The sequence below is a fragment of the Silurus aristotelis genome, assembly GCF_946808225.1.
Source record: "Silurus aristotelis genome assembly, chromosome: 15".
In the NCBI taxonomy this organism is placed as follows: domain Eukaryota; kingdom Metazoa; phylum Chordata; class Actinopteri; order Siluriformes; family Siluridae; genus Silurus; species Silurus aristotelis.
The window spans coordinates 24,979,477-24,995,101 of NC_139588.1; the positions used below are offsets into that span (position 1 = coordinate 24,979,477).

The 15,625-nt window shown below is 42.9% G+C and overlaps 1 protein-coding gene across 2 annotated transcripts in view; it reads left to right on the forward strand.

Moving 5' to 3' along the window:
• The first annotated feature begins 877 nt into the window (after positions 1-877).
• The window catches only part of ddhd1b (DDHD domain containing 1b), a 17,672-nt gene continuing 2,924 nt past the window's right edge, over positions 878-15,625 (forward strand). The window contains exons 1-10 of one of the 2 annotated variants that reach the window (XM_083562629.1): positions 878-1,845; positions 2,080-2,256; positions 3,157-3,285; positions 3,666-3,813; positions 4,116-4,225; positions 4,986-5,092; positions 5,251-5,507; positions 5,927-5,996; positions 9,015-9,164; positions 9,803-9,867. In XM_083562629.1, coding sequence (XP_083418755.1) covers positions 1,302-1,845; positions 2,080-2,256; positions 3,157-3,285; positions 3,666-3,813; positions 4,116-4,225; positions 4,986-5,092; positions 5,251-5,507; positions 5,927-5,996; positions 9,015-9,164; positions 9,803-9,867 — 1,757 coding nt within the window. In that variant the 5' untranslated portion in view covers positions 878-1,301. The remainder of the gene's footprint in view (positions 1,846-2,079; positions 2,257-3,156; positions 3,286-3,665; positions 3,814-4,115; positions 4,226-4,985; positions 5,093-5,250; positions 5,508-5,926; positions 5,997-9,014; positions 9,165-9,802; positions 9,868-15,625) is intronic. The other variant, XM_083562630.1, reaches the window with a different exon arrangement.

Sequence of the window (15,625 nt, forward strand, 5' to 3'; positions counted from 1 at the left end):
GCATCTAATTTAGGATAATAAATGTAGTGGAGGTGGACATTTTAAAGGCAGACTAACAGGTCTTTGAGGGTCAGAATTCTAGCTGATAGACAGGTGTTCAAATACTTATTTGCAGCTGTATCATACAAATAAATAGTTTAAAAATCATACATTGTGATTTCTGTTTTTTTTTTTTTAGATTATGTCTCTCACAGTGGACATGCACCTACGATGACAATTTCAGACCCTCCATGATTTCTAAGTGGGAGAACTTGCAAAATAGCAGCGTGTTCAAATACTTGTTTTCCTCACTGTATATATATATATGTATAATATAGACTTGTTTATTCAGCTTGCCTATCTGCACATTTCCTCTTCAATGCCACAGCCTTAGAGCATCTATCTGTACTTCTTAATGATGTCCACACATCTTTGCACTGTTATAGCCTTTATGTTTATTCACATGCTGTACATATGCTACATATTTATCTTAACTATTTGCACGATTGCCACTTTTTGCAATTCTGGTAGATGCCAAACTGCATTTTGTTGCTGTGTACCTGTAACAATGCAATGATAATAAGATTTTATCTATCTATCTATCTATCTATCTATCTATCTATCTATCTATCTATCTATCTATCTATCTATCTATCTATCTATCTATCTATCATTAATATGATGTGAGGTCCAGTTACCAGTGTGACACTAACACAGGTCGAAGTAATAACTACTTTTTACTTAAGTACATGTCCGAGCCAAGACTTCTTTACTTTTACTTAAGTAAAAAGTATAATCAGTACTTCCACTTTTACCCGAGTATTTTAAAACATGAGGATCTGTACTTCTACTTAAGTAAAGGATGTGTGTACTTTTGCCACCTCTGCCCTCCTACACTCAGTAGTGCATTTATTACTAAAGTCACTGAGTGTGTGAGGAGCGAGGCTCACTGCAGTTCCACCAGTCACCAGCAGGGGGTCTTCAATCACACATCAAACAAACACCCTCCTCACTCCCCGGCTCTGAGCGCGCGCATTACCGAACAGTGTGTAATAGATGCACACACACACACACACACACACACACACACACACACACACACTGGATGCGGATGTTTGTAATCGGTGCGTTAGAGTCAGGGCTACAAAATGTAACCCATCCCGAGCTCCAGGCGCGTGCATGAGAACAGGTGAATTAAAGAGCACGCTGAGATGCGGTGTGCGTGTGTGTGTGTGTGTGTGTGTGATGTGTTTGTGTGTGTGTGAGTGTGTGTGTGTGTGTGAACTGAGTCTGTGCAGCTCTCAGACAGTAAAACCGCACACATGAGTGATTGTACAGGCGCACCGGAGTGTCATTTCCGCGCCTCGGACTGGGCGGTGAGTGATGCGCGCGCGGACAGGATGGACACCCATGGGGACATGATGGACACCCACAGGGACATGATGGACACACACGCACACAGCATGCTGTTAGGCCTGGCTGAGGATGATGCTGCATACTCGGTCCCGGACTATCTGGACCCGATCTACACGGACGGCGACGCACCGACAGCGAGGACGCGCCCGAGCACGCGCAGCCGGTCCGGGGAGGTGACGGAGCTCGAGGCGCAGGAAGTGCGCTGGTTCTACCGAGAGGACAAGAGGAACTGGAAGCCCTTTGTGGGACACGACTCCCTGAAGATCGAGCTCTCTTACCGGGCCCTGTGCGCGCTGAGGGATGTGCGCGAGGGCGTGTTTGAGCCGGAGGACGGTGTGTGTGAGGGTCAGAGTGTGTGTGAGGACGCGGGGGTGGAGGCGGTTTGTGTGCGTGGAGGACTGTATGAGGTGGATGTGAAGGAGAAGGAGTGTTATCCGGTCTACTGGAACCGTGAGTACATCACCTTCATCACGGGGTTTTTAAAATAAATCAGAGGTGTCTAACTGCACCCTCTAGTGGACAGGGGAGAAATTACAGTTACACAGCAGGGGCGTGTTTTAGAGCAGGGGTGTGGCTCACAACAGGGGCATCTCGTGATGCCCTCTACTCTGGTTTGCATAATTTTGTGTGTGTGTGTGTGTGTGTGTGTGTGTGTGTGTGTGTGTGTGTGTGTGTGTGCTACAGAGCAGGAGCGTATCCCAGTGATGAGAGCTCAGTGGTTTACAGATGGGACGTGGTTGCCACTGGATGAGGAGGATGGAGATCTGATTGAGGTGGAGCATTTAACTAAATTCAGGGGACATCGTATAGAAGATTCCATCGAAACAGAAGGAGTGATCACAGCTCCAGAGAGCAAGGAGGGTGAGATCCTCCTCTTCGTCCTCCTCTTCCTGCTCCTCATCTTCATCATTTTATTAAATTCAGTTTTATTTGTGTAGTGTTTTTAACTTTGGACATTTTCTCAAAGCAGCTTTACAGAGATAAAGAGTTTATACTTTTGGAATGTAGAAATTTAGTGTCTCTGAGTTTGTTAATTATATGTTTATCCATAATGAGTGATCCAGTGGTTACTGTAATCTTCAGCAGTGGGCCTAAGACAGATCCTTGTGGAACACCAAACTTTCCCTCAAAAAGTGTGGAGAACTCACCATTTACATCATCAAACTAAAAGCGATCAGTCAGATAAGACCTGAGCCAAGAAAGAGCTGTTCCCTTTATTCCAACAACGTTCTCCAGTCCAGCAAGCAGTAGAATGTAGAATCTTGGAGATAAAGGGGACGTTTGATATTGGACTGTAGTTGGACAGCTGACAGGGTGAAGGTCAGGTTTCTTAATTAGGGGGTTGAAAACTGCAGTTTGAAGGATTTAGGTACAAAACCAGTGCTAATGGAAGAGTTTATTATTTTAAAACAGGTTCAATTCCCTCTGGAATGATCTGTTTGAGGAAACTTGTAGGTGAGGGATGGAGATGCAGGTTGATGATTTTGATGAGGAAATAAATGAAATGAAGACGTTCTCTTGATTAGGAGTAAAACTTTGTAATTGATGGGATGTTATAATGACACTGCTGTCTACAGGGTTATTTATAAAATAGTTTGGATTTTGTTATGTTACTTTTGTTATTTTGGTTTAAAATGTGCTGTGACTCCGCCTTTTTTTGGCATTGTGACGGGGCATCATAACAATATAAATTACTTACCGTGTGTGTGTGTGTGTGTGTGTGTGTGTGTGTGTGTGTGTGTGTGTGTGTGTGTGTGCCAGTTGTACACAGTGTGAAGTTGAGTCGCAGTCATGTAGATTGGCACAGTGTGGATGAAGTTTATCTGTACAGTGACGCCACAACATCCAAAATCGCTCGATCTTTTACACAGAAACTCGGCTTCTCCAAGGGTCAGTCACAAACCTTCTGCTTTCTTTTTCTCCTCTTTCTTCACCTTTTTTCCTTCTCCCCCATATTCTGCTTCTCATCCGTCTCCACCTTTTCTTCCTCATTCTCCTTATTATCCTTCTCCAACTCCAATCATTCTCATCATCTTCCTAATTCTCTTCCTCCTTTTCCTTCTTATTCTTCACCTTCTCTTTCTTCTTCTCCACCTTTTTGTCCTTCTCCTCCTGGATCATCCTTCTTCTCCACCTTGTTTTTCCACAAACATATCATCTTAAAACTATGATTATTACTAATCTAATCTTTACCCCTTCACCCAATCTGTGTGTGTGTGTGTGTGTGTGTGTGTGTGTGTGTGTGTGTGTGTGTGTGTGTGTGTGTGTAGCCTCCAGCAGTGGCACTCGTCTCCATCGTGGTTACGTAGAGGAAGCAGCTCTGGAAGACACGCCCCCTGCCACCACCCACATTGTGTTTGTGGTGCATGGGATTGGTCAGAAAATGGACCAGGGGAGGATCATCAGGAACACCAGCATGTAAACTCCACACACACACACACACACACACACACACACACACACACACACACACACACACACACACACACACACACACACACACACACACACACACACTTCCCCCCTGCCTGGTCCTTTATGATTAGGAGATAAGACACGGGCATGGGTCATAAATATGTAAATATGCAAATTAGAATGAGAAACAAGAATATAATCTCAGAGCTCACTCTTCTGTCCTTATGGAATTTTGTTTACTGTAGCAGTGTGTGTGTGTGTGTGTGTGTGTGTGTGTGTGTGTGTGTGTGTGTGTGTGTGTTCAGGATGCGTGACGCTGCGAGGAAAATGGCAGAGAAACATTTTTCGGAGCGAACGATGGAGCATGTGGAGTTCCTGCCTGTGGAGTGGAGGTCAAAGCTCTCTCTGGATGGAGGTGTGGGAGATTCTTATCCTTATCCTTATTCCTCACACACACACACACACACACACACACACACACACTTTATAGTGAGTTTACATTCCCAGTGTCTGTGTGATTATGTGTGTTAGGGGGAACGGTTATATTTTTATAAACATGTTATAAGACGCTGTAATTTGCAGTAAAAGAAGAAAAATAAACTAAAAGGATCAGAATTGTGTTGATGTTACACTAATGAGCAGATTATGAATCATAAAATTGTTGATGTTGTAGAAACTGAAGTGTGGGACTTCTTCAGATAAAGAGTGTAATGTCAGGATGAAGCTTTATACATGTTTATCAAATATTTACAAACACTGAATATATACTTTTATTTACTCTTCACTCAATTGGTGTCGACGTTTCCATAGAAACAACATCAGTTTTACTGTAAGAGAAACTGATACAACAAAACTTCTCTCATGATTCTGGAAGATGTTTTAATCCCACACGATAGAAAGTCTTTACTCTCAGACCTGCAGCACAAAGTCATCGTCTACTGAAATACGTGTATATGTAGCGGGTACGGGACTTCCGTATCAGCTGGCAGTTAAGTGTTCCCAGCAATCTGTGGAATGGTGAAATAAAGACAGTGATAAAGTGATTGTTATTGTTGTTGTGATTGTTAATTTGATGTGTGTTGTGGTTTTTGGGAATGATGTGAATGTTTTGAATGTTGGTGTGATTGTTGTGATTGTTGTTCTGATTGTCGGTGGGATTGTTGTTGTTGTTGTAGACACAGTGGACACGATCACACCTGATAAGGTACGAGGACTGAGAGACATGTTAAACAGCAGTGCTATGGACATCATGTACTACACCAGTCCACTGTACAGGGACGAGGTCAGATATCACACACACACACAACACACACACACACACACACACACACACACTCTCTCTTTCTCTCTCTCACGTGTGTGTGTGTGTGTGTGTGTGTTGTGTGTGTGTGTGTGTGTGTGTGTGTGTGTGTGTGTGTGTGTGTGTGTGTGTGTGTGTAGATAACGCGAGGTCTGACTTCAGAGCTGAATCGTCTCTACACTCTGTTCTGTTCCCGTAACCCCGAATTCGAGGAGACTGGTCGAGTGTCCATCGTCTCACACTCGCTCGGCTGCGTCATCACCTACGACATCATCACCGGCTGGGACCCCATCCGCCTGCATCATCAGGAATCGCCGGTCGCCATGGAGACGGACTCTGTGTGGCGCAGCTGTCATGAACAGAGGCTGGTGGAGGAGCTTCGTCTCACTCGCCTGAGGTGTGGAGTTACAGTTACCACCATGATGTTCATTACTTTCTATAACAGCACGTCCCTCAGTGTTTCATTCCTGTTACACCTGATCACATTCATGCTAATGTGATCACTTCCTGTTCTGGCTTCTGTTTTAGCAGCTACAAACACTCTGACCCTCACCAGCCTCTCTGTATTCTCCCTCATTCCATCTGACTGAGAGCCTAAAGCTTTACCTCTGACTCTGGAGACTCCTCCCGTCCATCTTACACAAGCACATTCCCACTTACAAAAAAACTTCATCACATCAGATGTTTCTATCTGTCTCAGAATCATGTTTCAGACAGATTTTATGTAGATGATATCAAATATTTCATGTGTTTTGGTTTATTTAACATAATTTCCACATATTGTTCTTAGAAGTCTTTCTGCATTGATTTGCTCAGGTTGAGGGATTTGGAGGATCAGTTTCAGAACCTAAAGTCCTCGAGGAATTCTCCAGCATTGAAATTCAAGGTAAAGATGTGCACATGAGAAGAACTCAGAGGTGTTTAGCATTTCAGGGTCCAGTGCTAACAGGTTATAAAGTGTAAATACGTCTCTGCTGATGGTTTGTGGATATTCAGTCAAGATATACAGTATATAAATATATAGTGTAGCACATCACAGCTGCATCAGGCTGAACACAGCCAAAAGCTAGAGACAGAGTAGCAGGTATGTGTTTCCTGTGGGAGCAGGGAAGCCAATCTGTGGAGGCTATGGGTTGCTGGGTGGGTTCTTGGTCTCGAGGGGTCTGTGACAGCTCTTTGTTAGTGGATAAAAAATCATGTCCGCCTCTGAAGGCACCCCGGCTTCCTTTTACAGTGGTACCTCGACATACCAGTTGAATTCGTTCCGTAAACTTGCTCGTATGTCAAATTGCTCGTATTTCAAAGCCAATTTCCCCATTGAAATTAATTGAAATGCCATTAATCCATTCCTGCCCCCAAAATGCACCCCAGTTGTTTTTGTTACATGTTTTTGAATAAGAAAATTTATAAGAGTATTTATAAATCACAAATATTGTATAAAAACATAATAAAAGAGAATGTAAAGATATAATAAGGGTTTATTCAGTGTATTTTCCTTGGAGATGAGACGACTTGAGCTAACGAAAACGCCGGTGGGGTGTGTGTGAGTGTGTGTGTGAGTGTGTGTGTGAGTGTGTGTGTGTGTGAGTGTGTGTGTGAGTGTGTGTGTGTGTGTGTGAGTGTGTGTGTGAGTGTGTGTGTGTGTGTGTGTGTGTGTGGAGGGGGGGTAGAGGCGATAAGCAGAGGCGGAGGGAAAACTCGTTTTTTTACTATCACTCCTGTACACTACATATCCCTAAACTTTAACATTTTTACTTTTTCTTCTTTGCTTATCTTAATCTTCGTCACAATCTTCGCTTTCTGGCTTCGCTTCACCATCTAGCAGCAGCGTCTCGAGCTCGTACCTCAAGTTTTTGCTCACGTAACAAAGCAAAAAATCAACGGAGTGACCGCTCGTACCTCGGAAAACTCGTATGTTAGGGCACTCGTATGTCGAGGTACCACTGTATATTCCTCCAGTCTCTTAAGGATGGTGAGGAGCAGCTGTGTCTTTTAGTAATTCAATAAAAAAGTGAAAATCATATATTCTATAGATTAAACACACACAGACTGATATATTTTAAGGGTTTATTTCTTTTAATTTTGAAGATTTTGATTTACAGCTGATGAAAACCCCAAATTCTGTATCTCAGAAGATGAGAATATTGTGGAAAAAGTTGAATATTGGAGACTCGTGATGTCTCACTCTAATCAGCTCATTAACTCCAAACACCTGCTCAGGTTTTCTGAGTCTTTAAATGGTGTATCACTCTGGTTCAGGCACCACAATCATGGGGAGAAACTGCTAACTCGACAGTTGTCCAGAAGATGATCATTAACACCCTGCACATGGAGGATGAGACACAAAAGATCATCGCTGAAGAAGCTGCAGTTCAATTCAATTCAGTTCATTTCATGTTTATTTGTATTGCGGTTTTAACAATGAACATTGTCTCAAAGCAGCTTTACACAGATAATGCGGTGATTTAAAAGTAAAAATGTTCTTTGTAAGTATGTTTGTGGTTTGATGTGCAACTGTGGCAAGGAAAAACTCCCCGAGATGCATAAGGAAGAAACCTTGAGAGGAACCAGACTCAAGAGGGAACCCATCCTCATCTGGGTTACACCGAATGTCCATTTGAAGCAGATATACAATGTTGCGGGGTTCAGTGATGATGATCAGAAGTGAACTGTATTCCTAAGTCAGTGTAGCAGACTGTTGACATTAACTACAGTCCAGTCCATCCTCAAAGCGCCCGTTCTACTCCGGAATTTCATGGAACCACCCAAGGTGTTGATGAGAAACCGTCCCAAGCTGCACAGAGTGGCCCCCAGTCCTGTTCACAGACTGCTGGATCCAAGTACATTAATGGAAAGTTGAATGGAAGGAAAACATGTGGTAGAAAAAGGTGAAATGAAGCTCATTCAATAATTTGTGGAGATTCACAAAGAGTAGACTGCAGCTGGAGTCAGTGCTTCAAGAGTCTCCACACACAGACGTCTCCATGGGCTACAACTGACTCATTCCTCGTGTCAAGCCACTGCTAAACCAGAGACAAGGTCAGAGGTGTCTTACCTGGACAAAGGACAAAAAGGACTGGACTGTTGCTCAGTGGGACAAAGTCATCTTTTCAGATGAAATGAAAGAAAATGTAGCATTTCATTTGGAATTCAAGGTCCCAGAGTCTGGAAGAAAAGAGGAGAAGCACATAATCCAAGCTGCTTGAGGTCCAGTGTAAAGTTTGCACAGTCACTTCTGGTTTGGGGAGTTGTGTCACCTGCTGGTGTTGGTCCACTGTGTTTTATCAATTCCAACGTCAGCACAGCCGTCTACCAGGAAGTTCTAGAGCACTTCATGCTTCCTTCTGCTGACCAACTTTATGGAAATGCTGATTTCAATTTCCAACAGGACTTGGCACCTGCCCACACTGCCAAAAGCACTAAACCCTGGTTTAAGGAGCATGGTATCCATGTGCTTAAATGGCCAATTGCCTGACCTGAACCCCATGGAGAATCTATGGTGTATTGTAAAGAGGAATATGTGAGACACCAGACCGAGCTGAACGCCGCTATCAGAGCAACCTGGGCTTTCAGAACACGTCAGCAGCGTCACAGAGCGATCGTCTCCACGCCACGCCGCATTGCTGCAGTAATTCATGCAGAGGAGCTGAGACCAAACATTGAGTTCTGTACATCTTCATACTGTTCAGTAGTCCAACATATCTGTGTTGAAAATCTTTTTTTTTTTTTTTTTTTTTTTATATTTTTTTTATTGTTGCTCTTAAGTAATATTCTCATTTTCTGATATACTGAATTTTGGTTTGATTTCTAAACCAGACACAATAAGCAATAAGCATTTGCACAAAAACCACAAAGAATATTTGGTCATTCAAATTTACTTTGTGTGTGTGCGTGTTTGTTTGAGGTGGAGAATTTTTTCTGTATGGGTTCTCCGTTGGCCGTGTTCTTAGCCCTGCGTGGGGTTCGTCCTGGTTCCTGCAGGTCTCAGGATCACATCCTGCCTCGGTCCATCTGTACCCGACTATTCAACATCTTCCATCCTACAGACCCGGTGGTGAGAGTAACACTACACCATAATCACCCTTTATCATCACCATCATCGTCATCACCACCTACTTTACACTATAAGAAACTAAGTTTGACTATCCCATATATGGTTCTTCTCCAAACCTTTCCCACAAAGCCAGAACATCTCCGCATGCTGTAACATTCAAGTTTCATAAGAACTAAGATATTGTCTGCTAAGATATCCAGACACTGTTCCATCATGACAGTGCTCCTGTACACAAAGTAAACTCCATGAAGCATGACCATTAGTGTTAAGCTTGGGACAGGAGAAGTCAGAGTGTCATGCTCAGGGCCCTGAACTCCTCAACCTCCACAGCCTCCTCAACTACACCAAACTGGGTGAAATGGAACTGAAGACTCCTCCTCCCTGAATCTCCTCCATCATCACTGTCTCAGCAATGCAATTGTAGCTGAATGCTCAATAATCTCTAAGGCTACACTCCAGAATCTGGTGGACAACCTTCCCAGAAGAGTGGAGCTCATTCAACATAGAAAGTGAAATAAATCTGGAATTTACACTACAAACATTCTCCCAGAGAATGTCATGTAAAATCAATGCGTTCATACTGAACTGAATAAGTTCTGAACTGCTCTGCCCCCTGTTGATCAATGTGTGTGTTACAGGCATACAGACTGGAGCCGCTGATCCTCAAACACTACAGTAACATCGCTCCTGTTCAGATCCACTGGTATACACACACACACTATACACACACTACACACACACATATACACACACATATACACACACTATATACACACACTACACACATACACACACACACACACACACACACACACACACACACACACACACACTACACACACACACAATACACAACCTTAAACACTACAGTAACATCGCTCCTGTTCAGATCCACTGGTATACACACACACACTATACACACACTACACACACACATATACACACACATATACACACACTATATACACACACTACACACATACACACACACACACACACACACACACACACACACACACTACACACACACACAATACACAACCTTAAACACTACAGTAACATCGCTCCTGTTCAGATCCACTGGTATACGCACACACACTATACACACACACATATACACACACTATATACACACACTACACACATACACACACACTACACACACGCACATACACAAACTATACACACCCTCAAACACTACAGTAACATCGTTCCTGTTCAGATCCACTGGTATACACACACACACTATACACACACTACACACACACATATACACACACTATATACACACACTACACACATACATACACACACACACACACACACACACACACACACTACACACACACAATACACAACCTTAAACACTACAGTAACATCGCTCCTGTTCAGATCCACTGGTATACGCACACACACTATACACACACACACATATACACACACTATATACACACACTACACACATACACACACACTACACACACGCACATACACAAACTATACACACCCTCAAACACTACAGTAACATCGTTCCTGTTCAGATCCACTGGTATACGCACACACACTATACACACACTACACACACACATACACACACACAACACACACACACACACAATACACAACCTCAAACACTACAGTAACATCGCTCCTGTTCAGATCCACTGGTATACGCACACATACTATACACACACACTCACACACATATATACACACACACTATATACACACACTACACACATACACACACTACACACACGCACATACACAAACTATACACACCCTCAAACACTACAGTAACATCGCTCCTGTTCAGATCAACTGGTGTACGCACACATACTATACACACACACAACAAACACACTCACACACATATACACACACTATATACAGACACTACACACACGGACATACACAAACTAAACACCCTTAAACACTACAGTAACATCGCTCCTGTTCAGATTCACTGGTATACGCACACACACTACACACACACACACACACACACAATACACAACCTCAAACACTACAGTAACATCGCTCCTGTTCAGATCCACTAGTATACGCACACATACTATACACACACACTCACACACACATATACACACACTATATACACACACTACACACATACACACACACTACACACACAACATACACTAACTATACACACCCTCAAACACTACAGTAACATCGCTACTGTTCAGATCAACTGGTATACGCACACATACTATACACACACACTCACACTCACATATACACACACTATATACACACACTACACACATACACACACACTACACACACAACATACACAAACTATACACATCCTTAAACACTACAGTAAGATCGCTCCTGTTCAGATCCACTGGTATACGCACACACACTACACACACACACACACACACAATACACAACCTCAAACACTACAGTAACATGGCTCCTGTTCAGATCCACTGGTATACGCACACACACTACACACACACACACAAACAATACACAACCTCAAACACTACAGTAACATCGCTCCTGTTCAGATCCACTGGTATACGCACACACACTATACACACACTACACACACACATACACACACACAACACACACACACACACACACACACAATACACACCCTCAAACACTACAGTAACATCGCTCCTGTTCAGATCAACTGGTGTACGCACACATACTATACACACACACAACAAACACACTCACACACATATACACACACTATATACAGACACTACACACACGGACATACACAAACTATACACACCCTTAAACACTACAGTAACATCGCTCCTGTTCAGATTCACTGGTATACGCACACACACTACACACACACACACACACACACACAATACACAACCTCAAACACTACAGTAACATCGCTCCTGTTCAGATCCACTGGTATACGCACACACACTATACACACACTACACACACACATACACACACACAACACACACACACACACACACAATACACACCCTCAAACACTACAGTAACATCGCTCCTGTTCAGATCAACTGGTGTACGCACACATACTATACACACACACAACAAACACACTCACACACATATACACACACTATATACAGACACTACACACACGGACATACACAAACTATACACACCCTTAAACACTACAGTAACATCGCTCCTGTTCAGATTCACTGGTATATGCACACACACTACACACACACACACACACACACACAATACACAACCTTAAACACTACAGTAACATCGCTCCTGTTCAGATCCACTGGTATACGCACACACACTACACACACACACACACACAATACACAACCTTAAACACTACAGTAACATCGCTCCTGTTCAGATCCACTGGTATACGCACACACACTACACACACACACACACACACACAATACACAACCTTAAACACTACAGTAACATCGCTCCTGTTCAGATCCACTGGTATACGCACACACACTACACACACACACACACAATACACAACCTTAAACACTACAGTAACATCGCTCCTGTTCAGATCCACTGGTATACGCACACACACTACACACACACACACACACACACAATACACAACCTTAAACACTACAGTAACATCGCTCCTGTTCAGATCCACTGGTATACGCACACACACTACACACACACACACAATACACAACCTTAAACACTACAGTAACATCGCTCCTGTTCAGATCCACTGGTATACGCACACACACTACACACACACACACACACACACACACACACAATACACAACCTTAAACACTACAGTAACATCGCTCCTGTTCAGATCCACTGGTATACGCACACACACTACACACACACACACACACACACACACAATACACAACCTCAAACACTACAGTAACATCGCTCCTGTTCAGATCCACTGGTATACGCACACATACTATACACACACACTCACACACACATATACACACACTATATACACACACTACACACACGCACATACACAAACTATACACACCCTCAAACACTACAGTAACATCGCTCCTGTTCAGATCAACTGGTGTACGCACACATACTATACACACACACAACAAACACACTCACACACATATACACACACTATATACAGACACTACACACACGGACATACACAAACTATACACACCCTTAAACACTACAGTAACATCGCTCCTGTTCAGATTCACTGGTATACGCACACACACTACACACACACACACACACACAATACACAACCTCAAACACTACAGTAACATCGCTCCTGTTCAGATCCACTAGTATACGCACACATACTATACACACACACTCACACACACATATACACACACTATATACACACACACTACACACACAACATACACTAACTATACACACCCTCAAACACTACAGTAACATCGCTACTGTTCAGATCAACTGGTATACGCACACATACTATACACACACACTCACACTCACATATACACACACTATATACACACACTACACACATACACACACACTACACACACAACATACACAAACTATACACATCCTTAAACACTACAGTAACATCGCTCCTGTTCAGATCCACTGGTATACGCACACACACACACTACACACACACACACACACACAATACACAACCTCAAACACTACAGTAACATCGCTCCTGTTCAGATCCACTGGTATACGCACACACACTACACACACACACAAACAATACACAACCTCAAACACTACAGTAACATCGCTCCTGTTCAGATCCACTGGTATACGCACACACACTACACACACACACACACACACACACACACAATACACAACCTTAAACACTACAGTAACATCGCTCCTGTTCAGATCCACTGGTATACGCACACACACTACACACACACACACACACAATTCACAACCTTAAACACTACAGTAAAATCGCTCCTGTTCAGATCCACTGGTATACGCACACACACTACACACACACACACACACACACACAATACACAACCTTAAACACTACAGTAACATCGCTCCTGTTCAGATTCACTGGTATATGCACACACACTACACACACACACACACACACACACAATACACAACCTCAAACACTACAGTAACATCGCTCCTGTTCAGATCCACTGGTATACGCACACATACTATACACACACACTCACACACACATATACACACACTATATACACACACTACACACATACACACACACTACACACACAACATACACTAACTATACACACCCTCAAACACTACAGTAACATCGCTACTGTTCAGATCAACTGGTATACGCACACATACTATACACACACACTCACACTCACATATACACACACTATATACACACACTACACACATACACACACACTACACACACAACATACACAAACTATACACATCCTTAAACACTACAGTAACATCGCTCCTGTTCAGATCCACTGGTATACGCACACACACACACTACACACACACACACACACACACACACAATACACAACCTCAAACACTACAGTAACATTGCTCCTGTTCAGATCCACTGGTATACACACACATACTATACACACACACTCACACACACATATACACACACTATATACACACACTACACACATACACACACACTACACACACAACATACACAAACTATACACACCCTCAAACACTACAGTAACATCGCTCCTGTTCAGATCAACTGGTATACGCACACATACTATACACACACACAACAAACACACTCACACACATATACACACACTATATACAGACACTACACACACGGACATACACAAACTATACACACCCTTAAACACTACAATAACATCGCTCCTGTTCAGATCCACTGGTATACGCACACACACTATACACACACACACTACATACACACTAACACACCTACACACACACTATATACACACACTACACACACAAACACACACACACACACCCACACATACACAAAATATACACACCCTCAAACACTACAGTTACATCGTTCTTGTCTAGATCCAATGGTATACACACACACACACATACACACACACACACACACACACACACACACACACACACACACATACAAAACACTACAGTAGCATTGCTCTTGTTAAGATCCACTGGTACACACACAATAAACACACACACACACTCACACACACACACACCCTGTCAAACACTACAGTTTACATCTCTCTTTTTCAGATCGACTGTTATGCACACACTATACACTCACAAACAAACACACGCTATACACACACATATATATTTACACACACACACACACACACACACACACACTCAAACACTACAGTAACATCGCTCTTTTTCAGATCGACTGTTATGCACACACTATACACTCACAAACAAACACACACTGCACCCACATATATATATACACACACACACACACACACACACACTCAAACACTACAGTAACATCACTCCTGTTCAGAACCACTGGTATACACACACACACACACACACACACA